Genomic DNA, 18741 nt, shown 5'->3' with positions numbered 1-18741 from the left:
ACTGTTTTAAACTCCTCACTTTGATATGCTATATCTCAAAATCATATATTAATTCTGCAATAGAAAAGTTTACGGATCAATCTGAAAGAGACATTGATCTCAGGCTCTTGCCTATAAGGAAACAAATGAAAGTCCTTCAGACCAATGGAGGGTCTGGTTACATCATCTCATATTCAGACAGGTCAAAAGTAATGCCTTGCTATATGTACCTGTCCAAGATAAATGTACTCCTCCAAAGAAATTAAAATCAATGTACTATTATCTTGTCAGTACATATGTGTTTATATTCATGTTATTAATAAAAGTAACTGAACTACAGACCTCACTGGGAACTCGATAATGCTAAATATTTGATGGCATCTAAGAAATGATCAGATACGATTTACAAACCAAATGAAAGTCCTTCTATTACTTTGTAAATACAACTGATAGAAAGGGCCTTTTCATAAATTGTCTTTCTTCTGGGAAAATTGAAAATGACAAAGTAATTTTTCTACGATTAATAGGTCAATGTCAATTAAAATACTGAAATGCAAAATTGCACTGGTAGATTACAGCCACCTCTTCATACTGCTGATAGCCATTCTTTCAAAGGATAAAGGGGGGCGGGCAGATAAAATGTGAATAGGATTTTTTGGAGGAAGAAATTTGTAGTTTGTCTAATCTTGTGAAAAGTTATGGTCATTGTAAGACTGGAGATTAACTAAGAGCCCACATAAGCTGTTTGGTATTTCAAATAAATGGGTTGATTCAAAACTATTTCTGGAGCATCTGCTCTGCGCAAGATACTATACTGGGTATGGGTGAGAAAGATGAAATGAGAGCTTTACGCCTTCAAGGAGCTCGCAGCTTGATGTGGAAGATAATTCATGAACAGAAATACATTGTAGGAATCATTAAATGCTATCGAAAGATATAGCCCCCATCAGCTATAGAGACCTGGGAGGGCCACTCCAAGGTGTAGGAGGTAACATCTGAACTAGAACTTGTTAAAAGAGAAATTACTATGTAGCCATGTTGCTTGAAATATAACTGAGAAGAAAAGGAAGTATGTTTGAATGGTTCTGGTTTATGGACTTGGAAATAAACAAAATACCAGTAAGAACAGTGAGGAAAGTATTTAGAAAAGTATCCACTATTGAAAAATATGCTATGAATTCAAGATCTTTGGCATTTAAGAATAACTTACTTATATTTTTTACGAATTCCTTGATACCTGAAAGCTAATATATTTCCTCTCAACAGCCCAGTCAACCACAGCCAACTTTTCATGGATTAGTTTACATTAGGTTTCAGAAAAAATGAGAGGTTGTGTGCGGGCATACCCTAAATTCCTGCCTCATAAACAGGCAGGCAAGCAGAGACCATATACTAAGAAAAGTGAAGCAAGTGAGCATTTATAAGCCATTAGTATAAAAATAATGAAATTCATTTTCTGAGAGTGAAAGGGAATAAAGAATTTGAATGTTGGCCAAAGCCCTGCCTGGCCAGATAAAGACAATTTTCAGATCCTGCCGAACCCTGTAAAACAGCTGGGGGCTTTGCGGTACAGAAAGCGCTTTACTTAGAATAGAATGATAAAATTCTACATGGACTTTGGGAGTACTTAGAGTATAGAGCAAAGCATTTTCTGGTTTTTAAAAGATCTCATTTACTCATTCATTTACCGAACATCAAGCATTGGGAGTACAGAGTTGAATGAAACAAAATTCCATCTTTCAGGTACTTACAGTCTAGGGGTGGGATGGCATTAAACTGGTCTGATTTGTATTAAAATGGAGGCACAAACAGGGCAGAGTCTTTCAAAGGAGACCTCTGAAATAGAGCCGTCCTATTTTTTTTTCCCCTCAAACCCTATTGGATCTGCTGATATTAGAACATGGGTCAGAGTGCAGTAAATTGCATGGGTAATCTTCTGAATTGAAGCAATGATGATCAGACTGACATTTTAGATCTGTGTGTGTGTGTGTGTGTGTGTTTTGTCACTTGCATTTCCCTTCTCAGTGATCAAAGGCAGTGAAAAAAATTAATAACAAAAGCCACCACGTCTGGGCTTTGTTATTAGTAAGTTTACAAGGTGTTTGGAATGAAATTATGAAAACCCTGGTTTTTCCCCTTACACATTTGTCACAAAGAAGTGTTTGATTTTTACGTCCTGCCTTCCCAAGCCACGACACAAAGTTTGGAAAGACTATGAATCTGTTATATAATCCTGAAAGCTATCTTTCACAAGTGTTTCAGGCTCTAATCTTTCACTATCTGGGTTTTTAACATTTCTGGCAACCTCGAGGCAGGAGAACAAACATTCTAAGAAAAATGGCCAAGAAATGCAACCAAAGTCAAATTCTAAAGTCATGCTTCTCAATGATGCCCTTCACATATTTGTATGGGATAGAACTGCAAAGAACACCATTAGTTAATGACCTGGTTGGGATATTTGGCAGTTGTGGAAGTGGCAGGAATAATGGAGGAAGTGTGGGTGTGGGGGGAGTTAAAGTTTAGAATCTTATTAACTCTAAATCATTAAGATTGAAACCAAAGTATCTTTGTGATTACAATTCATGCATTACCATGTATTTATGGAACACCTACTATGTGCTAATAGCTGTTTTACTTACGGGCCACACAAAGACAATAATCCTGACCTAGAAAAGCTCATGGCCTGGAGAAGAGGACACACAGTGAGGCAAGATAATAATAAGACTGAAATAGAGAACACATAAAGTTTTCTAGGAGCACAGAACCATCAACGACTAAACTGTCCGGGAAGTTATTCATTAAGGTGGAGGTTTAGTTATATCTAATAAAACAAGTAGAATTTTCAAGACAGAGAAGGTGGACATATTTGCCATTTTTGGCTAACAATAACTATCTGTTTTCCATGTGATTTAACTTTAGAATGAGAGATTTCATATTACTCTGTACTAGAGGCCTGGTGCATGAAATTCATGCATGGGGGGGGAGGGTCCCTCAGCCTGGCCTGCACCCTCTCCAATTTGGGACCCCTCAGGGGATGTCCAACTGCTGGCAGTCGGACATCCCTCTTGCAATCCAGGACCACTGGCTCATAACTGCTTACCTGCCTGCCTGCCTCATCACCCCTAACTGCCCTCCCCTGCTGGCCTGGTCGCCCCTAACTGCCCTCCCCTGCTGGCCTGGTCTACCCTAACTGCCCTCTCCTGCTGGCCTGGTTACCCCTAACACCCCTCCCCTGCCGGCCTGGCAACCCCTATCTGCCCTCCCTTGCAGGCCTGGTCACCCCTAACCATCTCTGCTTCAGCCCTCGCCACCGTGGCTTTGTCTGGAAGGACGTCTGGAAAGATGTCCGGAAGACGTCCGGTCTAATTAGCATATTATCCTTTTATTAGTATAGATTCTTACTTTTCAAATATTCCCAGAGTCATGTTTTAGTGGCTAATATGCAATGTGAATTCTCTAAGTTACATGCTTCTGTGCTATAGGGAACACATTCTAAATCATAAGGGTGGATATTTTTCTCTCCCATGTGACTGAATGAAATGAAACTGAGTTCACTTAGGATGAATTCAGGGCAAACACGGTCCATATCTTTTTTTTTTTTTTTTCCTGACTAAGCCATCTATCCCTCTCTAAACTACCTATCATCTATATTTCTTAAAAAGACAGTTATGTGATTTACGAAGAGCAGAAAAATACAGACTTAGGAGAGGTTCTCTGGCTGGGTGTGGTGGTTAGGGTAAAACAAAGAAACGAATAAACATACACAAAGAAACAGAAAGAAGAGAAGATATTGGTAGGTATACCAGTGAGACTTGTAGCAGAAAACAGATGCCACATTGGGTAAACTGAGGGAAGTTAAGTCAGAACTCTTTATAAAGCTGTAGGGAAACCACCAGGGCAAGAAGAGAGAATGGTTGTTAGCACCTGGAAGCTGGTGTAGAAAGGGCCACCTAGGAGAAGCCAGCAGTGACTCCTCAGGAGGCCACACTGGCCCCCCACCTTCATCTCCTGCCCTGGCTCCTCACTGGTGGAATGGGGAAGGCAGGGGGGAGGGCAGCCCATTGATTGTGTGGACATCAGCCTCCAGGGCACAGAGCAGGAAAAGCAGGGTGGGGTGAGGTGGGTCTGAGGGGAAAAATGGACAGATCCAGTGCAGTAAATGACACTGCATCCAGATCACACATATCAAGCAGGAAAGTTGGTCCTTACCCTGTAGGGAGAGAAAGAACACGTTGAAGCAGGAATTTCTATGATCAGGTTGTGATTTTCAAAGATAACTGATGAAAGTATAGAGAACGGACTGATGCAGTGATAGGTAAGGCAGGGAAACCTGCCTGGACACTGTTGTGAAAGTCCAGTGGGAAGTGGAGGCTGCAATAAAGCAGAGGCAGGGAGACTGGACAAGGGATGATGAGGAGGCAGTGCTGTCAGGACCGTGTGCAGGAGGTGAGGGGGTCCGGTTACCTTGGGGCCTGCGATACAGGGAGTCATAGGAGAAGAGGATACAGGTGAGGCATTTCTCAGGGACTAATCCTGGTGAAAATCAAAGATGATCTGCTCACAAGAGAGAATTTCAGTCTACTAGAGACAGGCATTCCTAAGGAGAGGGCAAATAGGACCAATTCTGTCTCTCCTGTGAGAACCGCCATCTGGATGAACTCCCTTAGAAGTTGGAAGGCGATCTCTTTCTTTCACACTGATGGCTGCTCAGCTCTTAGCTGGTGCCCTGAGGAAGTGCTTACGAACACCTGGAGGAGAGCAGCCACTCAGCTAGCTTCCATTTGGCTTTACACGTGATGGTTATAAACTCAACTAATTATCATAAAATACAGCTACCATTTTGTAGGGACCTGTTTGCGCCAAGCATTGTTGCCTTACAACAGTGTGACAGCTTCTCTGTTTATACTCAAGAAATGAGAAAATGAGGAGGTTGAGTAACTTGCTCAAGGCCACATAGATAGAAAGCAGATGTGCTGGCAAATATACCAGTGACATTGGGCCTACTCGTCAAGGGCACACAGACTCTCGTTGCGTAACAGAAGTTATTTGACAACATTATGTGTTGAATGTATTGATACTTGTGTGATTAATTCTGATTTTTTAAAAAAACAAATGAATTGTATTCTATTTCAGATCCTGAGAATGCACATTGTGACCGTTTGCTGAAAACAGTATTTTTTTTTTTCTTCTTTTCCTGGGAAGCTTTCTGCATCAGCTGGGTTAAGGAATGCACACTGAGAAGAGGGAAAGGAGGATGCTAGCCTAATAGAATATTCTCAATTAGAGTTTGAGTTCCTTCAGGGCAAGCACCATGCCTTAGTCATAACTGCTTTCTTTTTTTAAAAATATTTTTAAAAAATATATTTTATTGATTTTTTACAGAGAGGAAGGGAGAGGGATAGAGAGTTCGAAACATCAATGAGAGAGAAACATCGATCAGCCGCCTTCTGCACATCCCCTACTGGGGATGTGTCCGCAACCAAGGTACATGCCCTTGATGAAATCGAACTTGGGACCCCCCCAGTCTGCAGGTTGACGCTCTATCCACTGAGCCAAACCGGTCAGGGCAATAATTGCTTTCTTGAGGGAACCTAATACGATGCCCAGTACATGTTGTAGTTCAGTAAGTGTTTGTGGAATGAATGAACCAATGGGAGGCTGTTTCGAAGTTGTTTCCCCTTGAAGTCTTTTGCCATCACAAGGTGGGAGACAGCAGCAAAAGTCATTCCACTAGCCTTCCTTTACTTAGCAACATGGACCAGAATAGAAAATGTCCACTTAAAGGACACACAGGGGCAACCATACAACTGCAATTCAAGAATTATTAACGGAATGTAACCAACATGATTTTGTTTAGAGCTTCGCAAAGCCTGGTGGAGTTGCTTCCAGTTGGCTTGGATTAGAGGTCATACAGATTAAAAATAGGCTTTCTCAAGAAGGAACAATAGTCTATATTCACTCAGCAAGACAGAAAAAAATGGCAGGCCTTAGGGGCGGGTCGGAAGCTTAATCCTATTTAAGAGCTCAATTAACCCCCAGAAGATTGTGTGGGTCCTCTGCTTCCATCCTCACTCCTCTGTCTAGCAGAGCTTAAGAACAGAGAGTCATAAAGAGAGGAATAAAGAGATTCGCATTTGTCTATAACACTCAAATGTTCTTAATATTTTAAATAGGGCATAATAGAGCTTAGGAATACAAGAATTAGATTGCTTTGACTGTTATGGTCCTTTAAAACTTTTGGAGTAAATCATATTCTCTTTTGAATTGTCAAATCTGTTACCATTATTAATTAAATATCCAAACATAAGCCTTTATTTTGACACAAATTCTTTGATATTTTAAAAAATATCATTCCTTTCTTTTATTTATATTATCAAACAAAACTATATTTCTTCCTAAGCAAATCAGCACATTCTCAAGAAATCAAAATAAAAACCTATTCTAGAGTAAATCCTAATCATTCTAATGTTTCAATATGTAAAAGGAGGGTTCTGTTCAAGTCATCCCATCCTGGGTTAAGTAAATGAGATGGGGCCTCCAGGTGACTGGGACCTGGGAAGGTCATACATATCAGTTGGTGGGTCTGTGTTTCACAGATCATCTTGTGGCAACTCTGTGAATGGCATTTATTAACACTTTGCATTTGTTGCCCAGCAGTACAGAAATGACCAAGAGAGATATTAAATAAAGAATGACAGTTAATTTTGTTGTTGTTGTTCTCCAGGAGGAACATTTCCAGGATTATGATAAAAAGTGGTGGTTGCATCATATTGGTACTCTGTTTAATTAGTTCCTGTTGTAACAAAAATATCTTTAAAGTAGTTGAGAAGCTTGATAAAAAGAAGGGCTCTCCCTGTCAATCTGAAATCATTTAAGTGGCCTGGAGAAGAGAACTCTTTGGCTCTCCATCCCCTCAAGCAATGACATGTCCATCCCTTTTTCCCCTTCCCCACCAGCCGAGAATTTACATTCTAATTTCCTCCTTGAGGCATGAGAGAAGTTGCTGATCTTCTGGAACAAGATGACGACTTTGCCCTGTTTTACACTTTGTTTAAATTGCAGCTAATCTTGGGAGTTACGTTTCCTTTGTGATGCAAATGACCACTTCACCGTTTATTTCTTGTCCTTACTAGATAGCTAACACAATCTATTTAAGATATTAGAGCCCTGGAACTGTCATTTAAATTTGTTCAATATTTGCTACTAATCCATGCAATACCACTGCATTGTAAATTGAACAGCTTTCCTCTTAACTGACGCCAGTTCAGTATTTTCCTTCCATTCTGAAGGGTTACCTTTCAACATATTAGTGTGAAGAAATCAGAACGAGTCTAACGTAAGAGAAAACTTAAGCTGTGGAAGGAGACAAACCATAAAAACTTTTGTGTGAAAACTATCTAGCAGCAAACATAAGATCACGAACTAGAAAGGGAACATCCCCTGTATAAAAATCGCGCCTCAGACCAACTCCAAAGCTTCATTATAAATCTACAAAGTCATGCCATTTTTTAGATAATACTATAAACTTTCAATATGGCTCTTAAAAATCACAAGTGTCTAAGAACTAAGTGATGTGCTTCACGTTTGGGAGCACACTTTTAATCTGTATTATAAAAACCTATTGTTATTACACAGGAAACATAAGACAATATTGAGGAAGATCCACAGATTTTTTAAAAAACACATAATCCCATCAATTCAACTCTAATTTTTCATATTCTATGTTTTTCATCAGACCTTATCCATTTTCCACAATACTGCTAAATAGTTATAATGATAGCACAGAGCACAGAAAATATTATAATTATTTCCAATATAATTTTCTTATTGTTTAAGAATTATAATTTTGATGGTATAGCATCAGCTTTAAATAAGTACATCTTTTCCCTTGACTACTAAATAAGCTACTTAGGATTAATAAACAAATATTGATAATTATTAACAACCAATTTCCAAAGACCATTCTCCAGCACAGTAAACAACATCTCATTCTTTCCCTCAAGAAAAAAGTTGTGGTTGCCGTCATTCATTCCACAAACACTAGTATGGCCACAAGAAGCATACATCTCATTCTAGTATGATGAAATGCTATATTAGAAAACCACATTTTTTTTTTTTACATTTTGAAAAACACAATTTATTTTTCAATAATTCAACAATAATATTTGTGCAAAGATTGATGAGATCAACACAGTTTTAATGAAATGTCTACATGAAGATGAATTTTCATTCTAAAATAGATAGGAAGGAAAAATAAACCATATTTCCACTTACCAGCCATTTCCTTCTCTGAAATACCTGGGAGAGCCTGAAAAAGAAAACAAAAGTTACAAAATTGTGCTATGATTAGAAAGAAACATCAGATAATATTATTACAAACTTTTTAAAAACCAGAAAGCTATATGAGCCAGCAATCCCACTTCTGGGTGTATATTCAAAGGAAATAAAAAGAGGAAATCAAAGAGACATCTGCACTCCTCTGTTCATTGCAGCATTATCCACAATCGCCAAGATATGGATGTGATATATAATGGAATATTATCTAGGCATGAGAAAGATACTCTTCCTGCCATTTGCAATAACATAGACCTTGAGGGCATTATGCTAAGTGAATCAGAGGACATAAGTGGTTACCAGGGACTGTGGTGGGTGTAGGGTGGGAGGTTGGAAGGGTGGGGGAACCGGGGAGAAATAAGGAGAGGTTGTTAAAAGGGTACAAACTATCGGCTGTAAGATGAATAAATTCTGAGGATGTAAGGTAAACCATGGTGACTATAGTTCATAATATTGTAATATATAATTGATATTTGGGAAGAGAGTGAAACTTAAATGTTCTCATCAAAAAAGGGCAAATATCTGAGGTAACGGATGTTACTAATTAGATGTAAACAATTCTTTCACAACGTATACATATATCAAATCACCACAAGATATACTTGAAATATCTTACAATTTTATTTGTCAACTAGAGGCCCAGGTGCACGGGGAGCGGGGAGGGGTCAGTCCCTCAGCCTGGCCTGCGCCCTCTCACAGTCCAGGAACCCCGCGATCGATCGCCCCAAAAAGGTAGGCCCTGCCCACCTGGCCGGGGCTCCGCAATGGATCTCCCCCACCCCCCAACAGTGGGAGGCCCCCCCACCTGCCTCAGAGCCGCTGTGGGGTAGCCTGGACCGCCCTCTTTGGGGCCATCGTGGAGCCCCCTGATTGAGTGCCCCGCTGACCGGTGGCCTGGTCCTCCCTCTTTGGGGTGATCATGGGGCAATGGCGGGCCCCAGACCCATCGCATTGCACCCGCCTTGGCTGGCCTGGCGCCAGTGGGTGTCATAGCGCTGTCCTCAGTTTGTTCCGCTATTTGGCCATTCAGTCGGTTTGCATATTACACTTTTATTATTATAGGTTATACCTCAACAAAGCTAAAAAGAAAAAGAAAAATGAGAGTTGTGGAACTGTCAGCAAAGTTACTAGATCCATCTATGATAATTCTAAATCATCATTTAATTGTTTTCTTCTCTGAAGATATTGGTGATAAATGAGACTAAAACACTCTTTGAATTTGGATAGAATGGTTGGAGTTCATTTGCTTTGTTCTACTCTGGGAGTCAAAAAACGTAAATTGCTTACTCGGCCCCTTCCACTTCAAACCTCTGTCCTTTTCTTCACTGCCCAGAACCTTCCTCTCTGAAACAGGGAACCACTCCTAGTTCCCCGGGTTGCTGAGAGGACTGTGGTAGCTTCCAGAAAGCATAGGAGGTCCTCAGGAAAAGGTAGCTGCTCTATTAGTTACTATGGGCTTCGGGTCAATGGGTCTAAACCTCTCTAACATGAGAGGTTTGGAAGTTCAGTTTCCAGCATATTACCTATCACTATCATTACTTTAAAACATAGAGTTTAGAATGAGATGCTTACAAAAGGCTTTATAGTATAAATATCAGTTCTACTGTTTGTGGAGACTCTAAAAGTATGCTAGGAAGTCGGACTTCTGGTTCCCATTCACCTCAGTTATTCATGTATAAAATACAGTTAGCATGAGGACACTAATCTGTATTGGAAATGTTTTATAAATCTGTCTGACCCACTGGGATTTGACGCCTTCTGCCCTACAGCCATTGATCTCACGAGACATCCACAAGTGATGTTTCTCCCCTTCTTCAAGGAACAAAATCCTTACAGTTGGAGTAAGAAAAATAGACACATGGTAACTAATTTTGTTGTGTGTGTGTGTGTGTGTGTGTGTGTGTGTGTGTGTGTGTGTGTGTGTGAGAGAGAGAGAGAGAGAGAGAGAGAGAGAGAGAGAGAGAGAGGCTCAATGCACCTCTGTTAAAGATCAGCCTAAGGAAATAGCACCAATCTTCATTTCCAGAAATATCAAATATCAAGACACCTATATTGTTGTGAGATATTTATTACTGGGGAGATCCTCACCTTTGGAATTTATAGGATTTGGAGATCAATGTAATTTTTCAAATACGGGAAAAGTCTTCCTATGGATAAAAAATCCAGGGGGTTTTGTTTTGGCAATGTCGATGTACAGTGAGAGTAAATGAGACTTAACCTCAACCTGCATACAACCATTCATGTCTTGTTCTCTGGGTGTTAGCGTCAGCTCTGCACACTGACAAAGATGCAGCCATGGGGAGACCCTCGGCTGACTGAGTGGCAGAGTGGAGCGTCCCACCTGGAGAGCAGGGAGTCTGAAGGACCGAGTGGGCTGCAAGCATCTTCCTCAGCATGCTTTCGTTTAGAGCAGGGTCAGCGGATTTTTTCTCCCCTTCTAGAAGAACTCCGGTTCTATTCTTCAGGGAAGCTAATTTCTCCCTTTACTGCCAAGTTACCCTACAGTTTTGGTGATTTGTTTTGTTCTATGTGTCTTTTTGGAAAGGATTTAAAAATGACATTAAATCCATACGATGTTATATATATATTTATTTTTTTAATTTTTAATTTTTATTGATTTCAGAGAGGGAGAGAGATAGAAACTTCAATGATGAGACAGAATCATTGATTGGCTGCCTCCTGCACACCCCACACTGGGGATTGAACCTGCAACCTAGGCATGTGCCCTGGCTAGGAATTGAACCGTGACCTCCTGGTTCATAGGTGGTTCAACCACTGAGCCGTATCAGCTGGGCTAGAGATCACAGCCTTTAAATTGACTTATTTTTTTTGTGAAAAGAAAATAAACAACAAAAACAAAACAAAACAGGAATGCTTTCATTGTCAAGCTTGTCAAGGTTGGTGATAGGTAATTAAAGGATGTTTAATGAGAAAGTTCCTTAGTAAACGAATAGCTAATTAATACTTACTACTACATTCTTAGTATGTGCAAGGCAAAGTTTTGAGCTTTTACTCCATAACCTCACTCAATCCTTAGAACAACCCCATGAAGTCCTGGAGGGCAAAGCAACTTATATGAGGTCACACTCAGTCCTGGGAGATAGGACCCAACCCCTGGCATGCTGGCCTCTGAGGTCACTAACACTAATTTCAAAACACTGAAGAGCAGAAAGGTTTGAAGAGATTCCCATGATAAGAAACTGCCTTAGATCACAAAGTATCTGTGCAGGCATAATTGTGATAGACAGTTGGAAAGTCTAAGTAAGCTCTCTCTTCTTACAGCTAAGGCGTTTAAGGCAAATTGAGTGTCTTGCTCTACATTACAACTTGACCAGCGACAGGCCTTCCTATTTTATTCTATTTGATTACAAAGTATGCAACCGAGCATGAATAAGTAAATATGTAATAAAATGTTGATGAGCTGCACTATGAAGCAAAAATATTTTAGCCTCCATACAACCAGTGCTAATACTTCATGGAGCCAATGTCAATTATTTTAAATCGCACCACGTTCTTCATGATTCTTTAAGCTACCAAGGCTCACTTCCATTAAGTAACTGCAATGGCCATATTATGAGATAGAGCAAGGAACATCAAAGTTTAATGTAACCCAGAATTTGATAGCTTCTCTTTTAAGTAAAATCACATAGTAATATGAGCTGGATGTCCATCAGCTGAATTATCTCTGAATTTGAGGTAGAATTGTCTCTTTAGAATATGGTTTATAAATAATTGATTGAATTTGTGAGGTTTCCCAGGGATGAAAGGAATTAAATATAAAAAAATACTGACACTTGGTTTTCAATTAATTGAAGCTATTTGTAGATTCATATCAGATGCCTCACATTATTATATGTACAACAACCTTTAATGAAGTTTTCTTCTTTGTGCAATTCATATCCAATTAAAGAAGATGTGTGAAAAGATAAAAAATAGATCCATGCAGTGGATGCTAAATGACAATAATTAACATCACCACGGACGTGCTGTTAAAAGGAGCAGGAATATAGTAGATAATTAGGAATACCCAGGTGAAAATGAATTGGTTTTCTTGGGCCTCAAACCTTCAGGAAGGAAGCGTTGGTCAAGGGTTTTTTTTTTTCCCCTTTGACATCTGAGAAGAGAAACAGCTAGGTTTGGGGTCCATGTCCTGAGGCTCCTTAGTGTTATGTCTGTTGCTTAGAAAGAAACATTCCATGCAGGCTGGCTAGCGAGTCTGGTACAGAGTAAGTGTTCATCAAACATTTGTGGAATTAAAATACCAAATGCATATTTGTATGGACAGTTTAAGTAACATGTATGCCTGCTGCTTATGAGAAAGCTCCCATAAAAGGCATATTTTGGAATTCATTAGGGGCTTTTGTTAATAGCTGCCACATGTTTCATTTGAACTGTATCCTCAGGAAGTGATTTAACATTTCTGGCAATAAAGCAATTAAACAGGATTTTCCTGCTGGCCATATGGGTTCGCTATAACTTCATATTTTCTTCTCTCATTTCTCAGCGGAACAAAGGGAAATCTACTAATAACTTCCAAATGAGAGAAAAAATAATTCATAGTCTTTTGTTATTATTCTTCATGATAGTCAAATGATAGAATAACAACCTTTGGTATGGTCATACTGACCCTCCAATGGTTCTCGGCATGTAAAGATTTTCATTTAAGTTAATCTGCTAAGGTGTTTTACAACTGAATTTTTAAAAAGCCACTCAAGAAAGAGCTTTTTTAGTAAGAGGAGAGGAAACAATTTGCTCTCTCTTAATGAGGTCTTTAAAAGCTGTGTGTGGGAGCTCAGGCTGTGTGTGAGTCTGTTTGTGTTTGGATGTAAAAAATGGCTGGGGAAATGCTGATTTTGACATGCCTGGCGGAAATGTTGGAGACACATGTTGATTCTTTTGATCTGTGCTAGGATGGTTTTCTGCACTTACAGGGGGACCACAGCCGAACACCTTTTAGGACCTTACACTAACTGCATAGAAGCTGCTGACATAAACAGTAACTAAGTAATAGATGTTGTATCTGGATCTTTTTAAATCTAATGACAATGGAAACATTCTAATTGATCCAATTTCTTCTTGATGATTTTAGGTGAAAATTGAGAATGATTTTCTCCTTTAATGTTATTTTTATTAATATGCTATGTTCCTCATATATATATATATTTTTTTTTCTATCAGTTTTTTTTTGGAATCAGGCTCACAGAATACTACCATTAAAAGGACCTTTGAAAGCTAACCCCTTCCAACAATGGGCAGCTATGATAGACTGAAAGTTTCCATGAAGGGATTCATTTTTATCCCACATTAAAATAAAAAGTCTTATCATTAATTTTGTGCTTTCTCTCTTTACAGTCAGTGCTTGTTTTGCATGTTTTAAAAAATATTAGTGATTTCACACAGAAGTTTATGGAATATTCTGTTCTTTTCTATAGAGATTTCCTCCATTTGCCTTTTTAAAAATTGCAGGAACCAGTGGCAGAGTAATATATTCCTTTCCTTGAAAAACATTCACTTTTGTTCCCACAAAATATCTTACAGGGAAATTTAGAAAGGGGTCATTATGTCCTCAGAAATTTCAGGAAAACCTCCCTCAGCGATGGAATAGCCTCTGTCTCAGAAGAGGGCACAAGAGCCCATTGTGGGTACAATGGGCCGCAGGAAGGGTTTGGGGCTTCACATTTTTTGGGGGAAGACATGAAAGACAACAGAAAAAAAGGTGCATTGGAAAATGGGTTTGTTTCCATCTCTTTATTTAAAGACTCTTTTGAAATCACTCCAGTCTGCGATATTATTAGCCAGTCAATGATTCCTGTTTGCTTTCATTTGAACAAAGAAGTTCATTGAAAAGCTGTGTCTGACTGACAATCTGATGTCACCGCTTTTGGTTTACAAAACACTTCTCTAGCTTGGAGAGTCATCGTTCCTTCATAGAAAATATAGGCTCTTCTTGGTAGGCGGAATTTAATATTATTTAGTCCTGTTTCCCAAACTATAGCACTTTGAATACTACCTTTACAATTTGTACTATATACATGAATTACCTATAAACTATTTATTTAATAATTTTTAAAATATTAAATTTAAACACATTTCAAAGGGGAGTTGGGGACTGGGTGAAAAAGGAGAAGGGATTGAGAAGTACAGATTGGTAGTTACAGAACAGTCATGGGGATGTAAAAAACAGCATAGGGAATATAGTCGATAATATTGTAATAGCTATATATGGTGGTAGGTGGGGACTTGGAAAAATTAGGGAGAACACTTTGTAAAGGATATGACTGTCTAACCACTATGCCATATACCTGAAACTAATACAAAATAATATTAAATGTAAACTGCAATGAAAAAAAACATCATTAAGAAAATACAAAACATAAAAAACATACATTTCTTTTTTCACTTGACTTGCTTTAAGTAATAAAAATAAAACACATAAACTTTTGGGTTTAAACCTTTGGTTATATTATTCATAGTACACGTTAACATAACTACATGTAAGGAAAAATGACATTTAAGACAGGTGACTTATTCAGTGAGCAACTGCCTCAGAATGACTGCTTATTTTTCCTGCTGGACGATGTTAACTAGCAATTCATCGGCCCTCGGTGCTAACCTTTATGTCGTCTCTTTCTTCCTAGTATCCCTCATAATGGATTTTCCCTCATTTTGTCCAGGTCCTTATTTTTCTGGCCGGAGTCAGCTTTCTGCTGGTGTGCAGCCCTCGTTCTTGCTCTATCTGAAGGACATTGCAAAGGCAACTGTCCCACTACAGTGTATCACTCCCCCGCTGTTTGCTTTAAAATGCTTGGATGCTGCTGCTCCCTCCTGGAATGCTCAGCTGCCAGCTACGTGCTGTGCTCTCAGATCCTTAGCCTCTTGGGCCCAGTTCTAGTTAATTAGTTAACAGACACATATTGAGTAACCACTACATGTGCAGTCTTTTACCAAGAGCTCTGGTGGCACTAAAAGAAATGGAAGATCTGCTGTAAAAATAAGAAATCTAGTTGTGAATTCAAGACTGAAGGCTACAACAGAAAATGATGGGTATGAACAAGTACTAGGCTCCCTGCTGCCACTAATTAGCTTTGTGCCTTTTGGCAAGTTTCTCGAACTCTCTGAGCTCAGTTTCCTCATCTGTAAAAAAAGAAATAGTACCTACATCTCAAGGCTATTTGGGGATTAATTGAAATACTGCACAAAAGGGGATTAACACAGTACTTGTCCCAGAACTCCCTAAGTGTAAATTATTCCTATGGTTGGATCTGTCATTGTGACATAAAAATGTGACTACATAGCCTGGCCAGTGTGGCTCAGTGGTTGAGCGTCGATATATGAACCAGGAGGTCACTGCTCAGTTCCTGGTCAGGGCACATGCCCGGGATGCAGGCTCGATCCCCAGTGTGGTATATGCAGGAGACAGCTGATCAAGGTTCTTTCTCATCATCAATGTTTCTCTCTCTCTCTCCCTCTCCCTTCCTCTATGAAACCAATAAAAATATATTTTTTAAAAAGTGACTACATATTTATTCTGAAATAATGCAAAGAAGAATAGGTTGTTTGTCTCTGCCTCCTCCTCCACCTTCTGTCAGATTAACTTGTTTTTTTCATGTTCATTCCTCCTTTATTTATTTTGAACTATTTGTAATTATTTACTGTTATTTTGAAAAAAAAATTCTTATTTTTTTGTCAACTATTTTCCTTCAGTCTGATAAAGCCCAGTTTGGAGGCTTACCATTCTCAGCCCTCACCCTTAACGTGAAGCCTGTCACCAGGCGGGTCTATTATTTGCCCTGTTAGGTATAGGCAAAGGACACTGTCCATCCTGGGTCCTTACAAAGAAGTTCTGTGCTCCCAGGTGTGTGCATCCTGGAGCATCAGGGCCTGAGGGCATATATGGAAGTGACCCTTGTACCAGAAGATGCACAACATTTATCTTCTGTACTTGTGGAACCTTGGGTGACCTCTGAATGGTAGAGGGTAACTGGGGACATCACTCACATTTAACCAGACACCTAATGAGATTTATACAATATCATCCTATATGATAAAAGGCTAATATGCAAATTGAACAAATGGTGTAATGACCGGTTGCTATGATGCGCACTGACCACTGGGGGCAGACACTCAACGCAGGAGCTGCCCCCTGGTGGTCAGTGCACTTCCACAGAGGGAGCCTAAGCCATCAGTCGGACATCCCCCCGAGGGTTCCTGGAATGCGAGAGGGTGCAGACCCGGCTGAGAGACGCCCCGAGTGCACAAATTTTTGTGCACCCGGCCTCTAGTTTTTCTATAATTTCATACATGATTCAGAAATTATGATATTTACTTTATACTTTTATTCATTATTTTAAAATTTTATTATTATACTAGAGGCCTGATGGACGAAATTCATGCAAGAGGTGGCCTTCCTTCCCCTGGCTGCTGGCACTGGCTTCCCTCTGGCACCCAGGACCCAGGCTTCCCTTGCAGCCCCAGTTTCGTCCAGAAGGACATCCAGTCTAATTAGCACATTATGCTTTTATTATTATAGATTACTGTATTTTAAAAATCTCCACCCAAGGACATGCTCATTATTTTAGAGAGAGGAGAAAGGAGAGAGAGAGAGAGAGAGAGAAAGAGAGAGAGAGAGAGAGAGAGAGGAAGAAAGAGAGAGAGAGACACATACACACCCATCAATGTGAGACTGAAACATCGATTGGTTACCTTCCTGAACATAGCTTGACCTGAATTGAAACTGCAACCTTTCAGTGTATGGGATGATGCTCCAACCAACTGAGCCACACCAACCAGGGCTATTATTATTATTTTTTTATTTGTTACTTTGTTTATACTGTTACCCACATTTATAGACTATAATATTGCATTGTCCAAATGTACCAGTTTATTTATCTATTCGCTTACTGAAGGACATCTTAGTTGTTGCCAGGTTTTGATTTTAATTATGAAAGAGCTTCTACAAACATCCATGTGCAGGTTTTTGTGACTTACATTTTCAGCTCCTTTGGGTAAATACCAAGAGTGAAATGGCAAATTGTATGGTAAGAATATGCTTAGTTTTGTAATGTTCATTTTTCGCTGACATAAAATTATAAATAGCTGTATCACTGTCAGTCAGGGTGGGTTTGTCTTTCTGGCTCCTATGGTCTTGTCTAGTAGGGTGTGAGATTCATGTGCTGAGAACAGTTCTCACTTTAATGTAATGACTAGTGATAAACAGACTTTTTCCCCAACCCTTTCCAGATGTAATCTAAAAAACACCTCCCTTTTAAGAACAGCAGGCAGGTTGCTCCCTGGTTTAACAAAGTACACTCAGACACAAGTGCTTCGGGACAGCTAGCTCCTGATTCCCTGTGGTGACAAAAGTGTCTGGCACCGCTGCCCTGCCGGTCACTTGGTGTACCTGCCAGTGTTGCTCTGGTGCTTGCTGGAGCCAGCAGGATACTCAGAGCCTGCAGGGCAGGAGGGAAATGTGGGTTTGGTGTATGTGAAATATGCATATGAAATGTGGGCAAAGAGAATATTACTGGGGAGACGACCAGACCTCAGTTCTTGTTTTCTTGAGGGAAAGATTTCAATCAAGAGACAAAGTTTAGCAAAGTAAGTAAGAATTCATTGGCTGCAGCAAAGATATACTTCGGACAGTGCAAAAAGGAAAGGGATAGAAGAACTAAGAGGAGAGCTTAGGCTGGGCTGCTTCGACTCAGTGAGAAGTCCGAGAAAAGGGGGCCTTGGAGACAAGTTCAGGGGTTAGCCCGGGACAAGCTGCAGCTGCCTATTGCTCCCCTTGTTACAAGTCTCAGGGAGTCCCTTAGAGGGAAGAAGGGGGGAAGGGAATGGCATGGGCATGCTCCCCTGGAGGGGCCTCTGTTTTCAGAAGGGTTAAAGGTTGAGTATCTAGGGGAGGTTTTAGGGGAGGATCAATAGAATATTCATCAGCTTTATGCTGCTGTGCCAAAATGAGATATTATTCTGTTAATTTGTCTGTCCTTGGGTATAGTTGGCCAATGGAATTGAATGGATTTCTGTTATCTGTCTCCCTAACTAGGGTGAGGTAATTTAAACTATTTTCCCTCTGTTTGGAGAGACGTTCATCAAACCATTTACTCTTACGTGTCCTTGGTTTAGGGAAGATAGAATTTACTAGGTGCCTGCAAACTGCTTTTGAACTCTTTTTAGTCTTAGTTTCCCTATTCTGCTTGTCCTGGAATTTTCCTAGCTTCTTACTATGCTATGACAAGTGGAGGAGCAGTTCTGCTAGAGAGTGTATAGAGTATCGGGGTGTTTCATTATTTATCATATAATATAAAAATCTATGATGGTGAGAAACAAACAAATACACAAACAAAGGGGACATCTATAATACTTTCAACAATAAAGATAAATTAAAAAAAAAACAAAACAAACTATAATGGCCCGGATGGCGTGGCT

The 18741-nt window shown here is 39.7% G+C and overlaps 1 protein-coding gene across 2 annotated transcripts in view; it reads right to left on the bottom strand.

Annotated features, from left to right (window-relative positions):
* The window catches only part of DLC1 (DLC1 Rho GTPase activating protein), a 460437-nt gene that overhangs the window by 193981 nt on the left and 247715 nt on the right, over positions 1-18741 (bottom strand). For both annotated transcript variants that reach the window (XM_080661952.1, XM_080661951.1), the window contains exon 5: positions 8254-8287. In XM_080661952.1, coding sequence (XP_080518078.1) covers positions 8254-8287 — 34 coding nt within the window. The remainder of the gene's footprint in view (positions 1-8253; positions 8288-18741) is intronic.

Source organism: Plecotus auritus (genome assembly GCF_963455305.1).
Source record: "Plecotus auritus genome assembly, chromosome: 3".
In the NCBI taxonomy this organism is placed as follows: Eukaryota; Metazoa; Chordata; class Mammalia; order Chiroptera; family Vespertilionidae; genus Plecotus; species Plecotus auritus.
The sequence above is the reverse complement of the archived record's forward strand: the minus strand, read 5'-3'. Positions and strand labels throughout refer to the sequence as shown.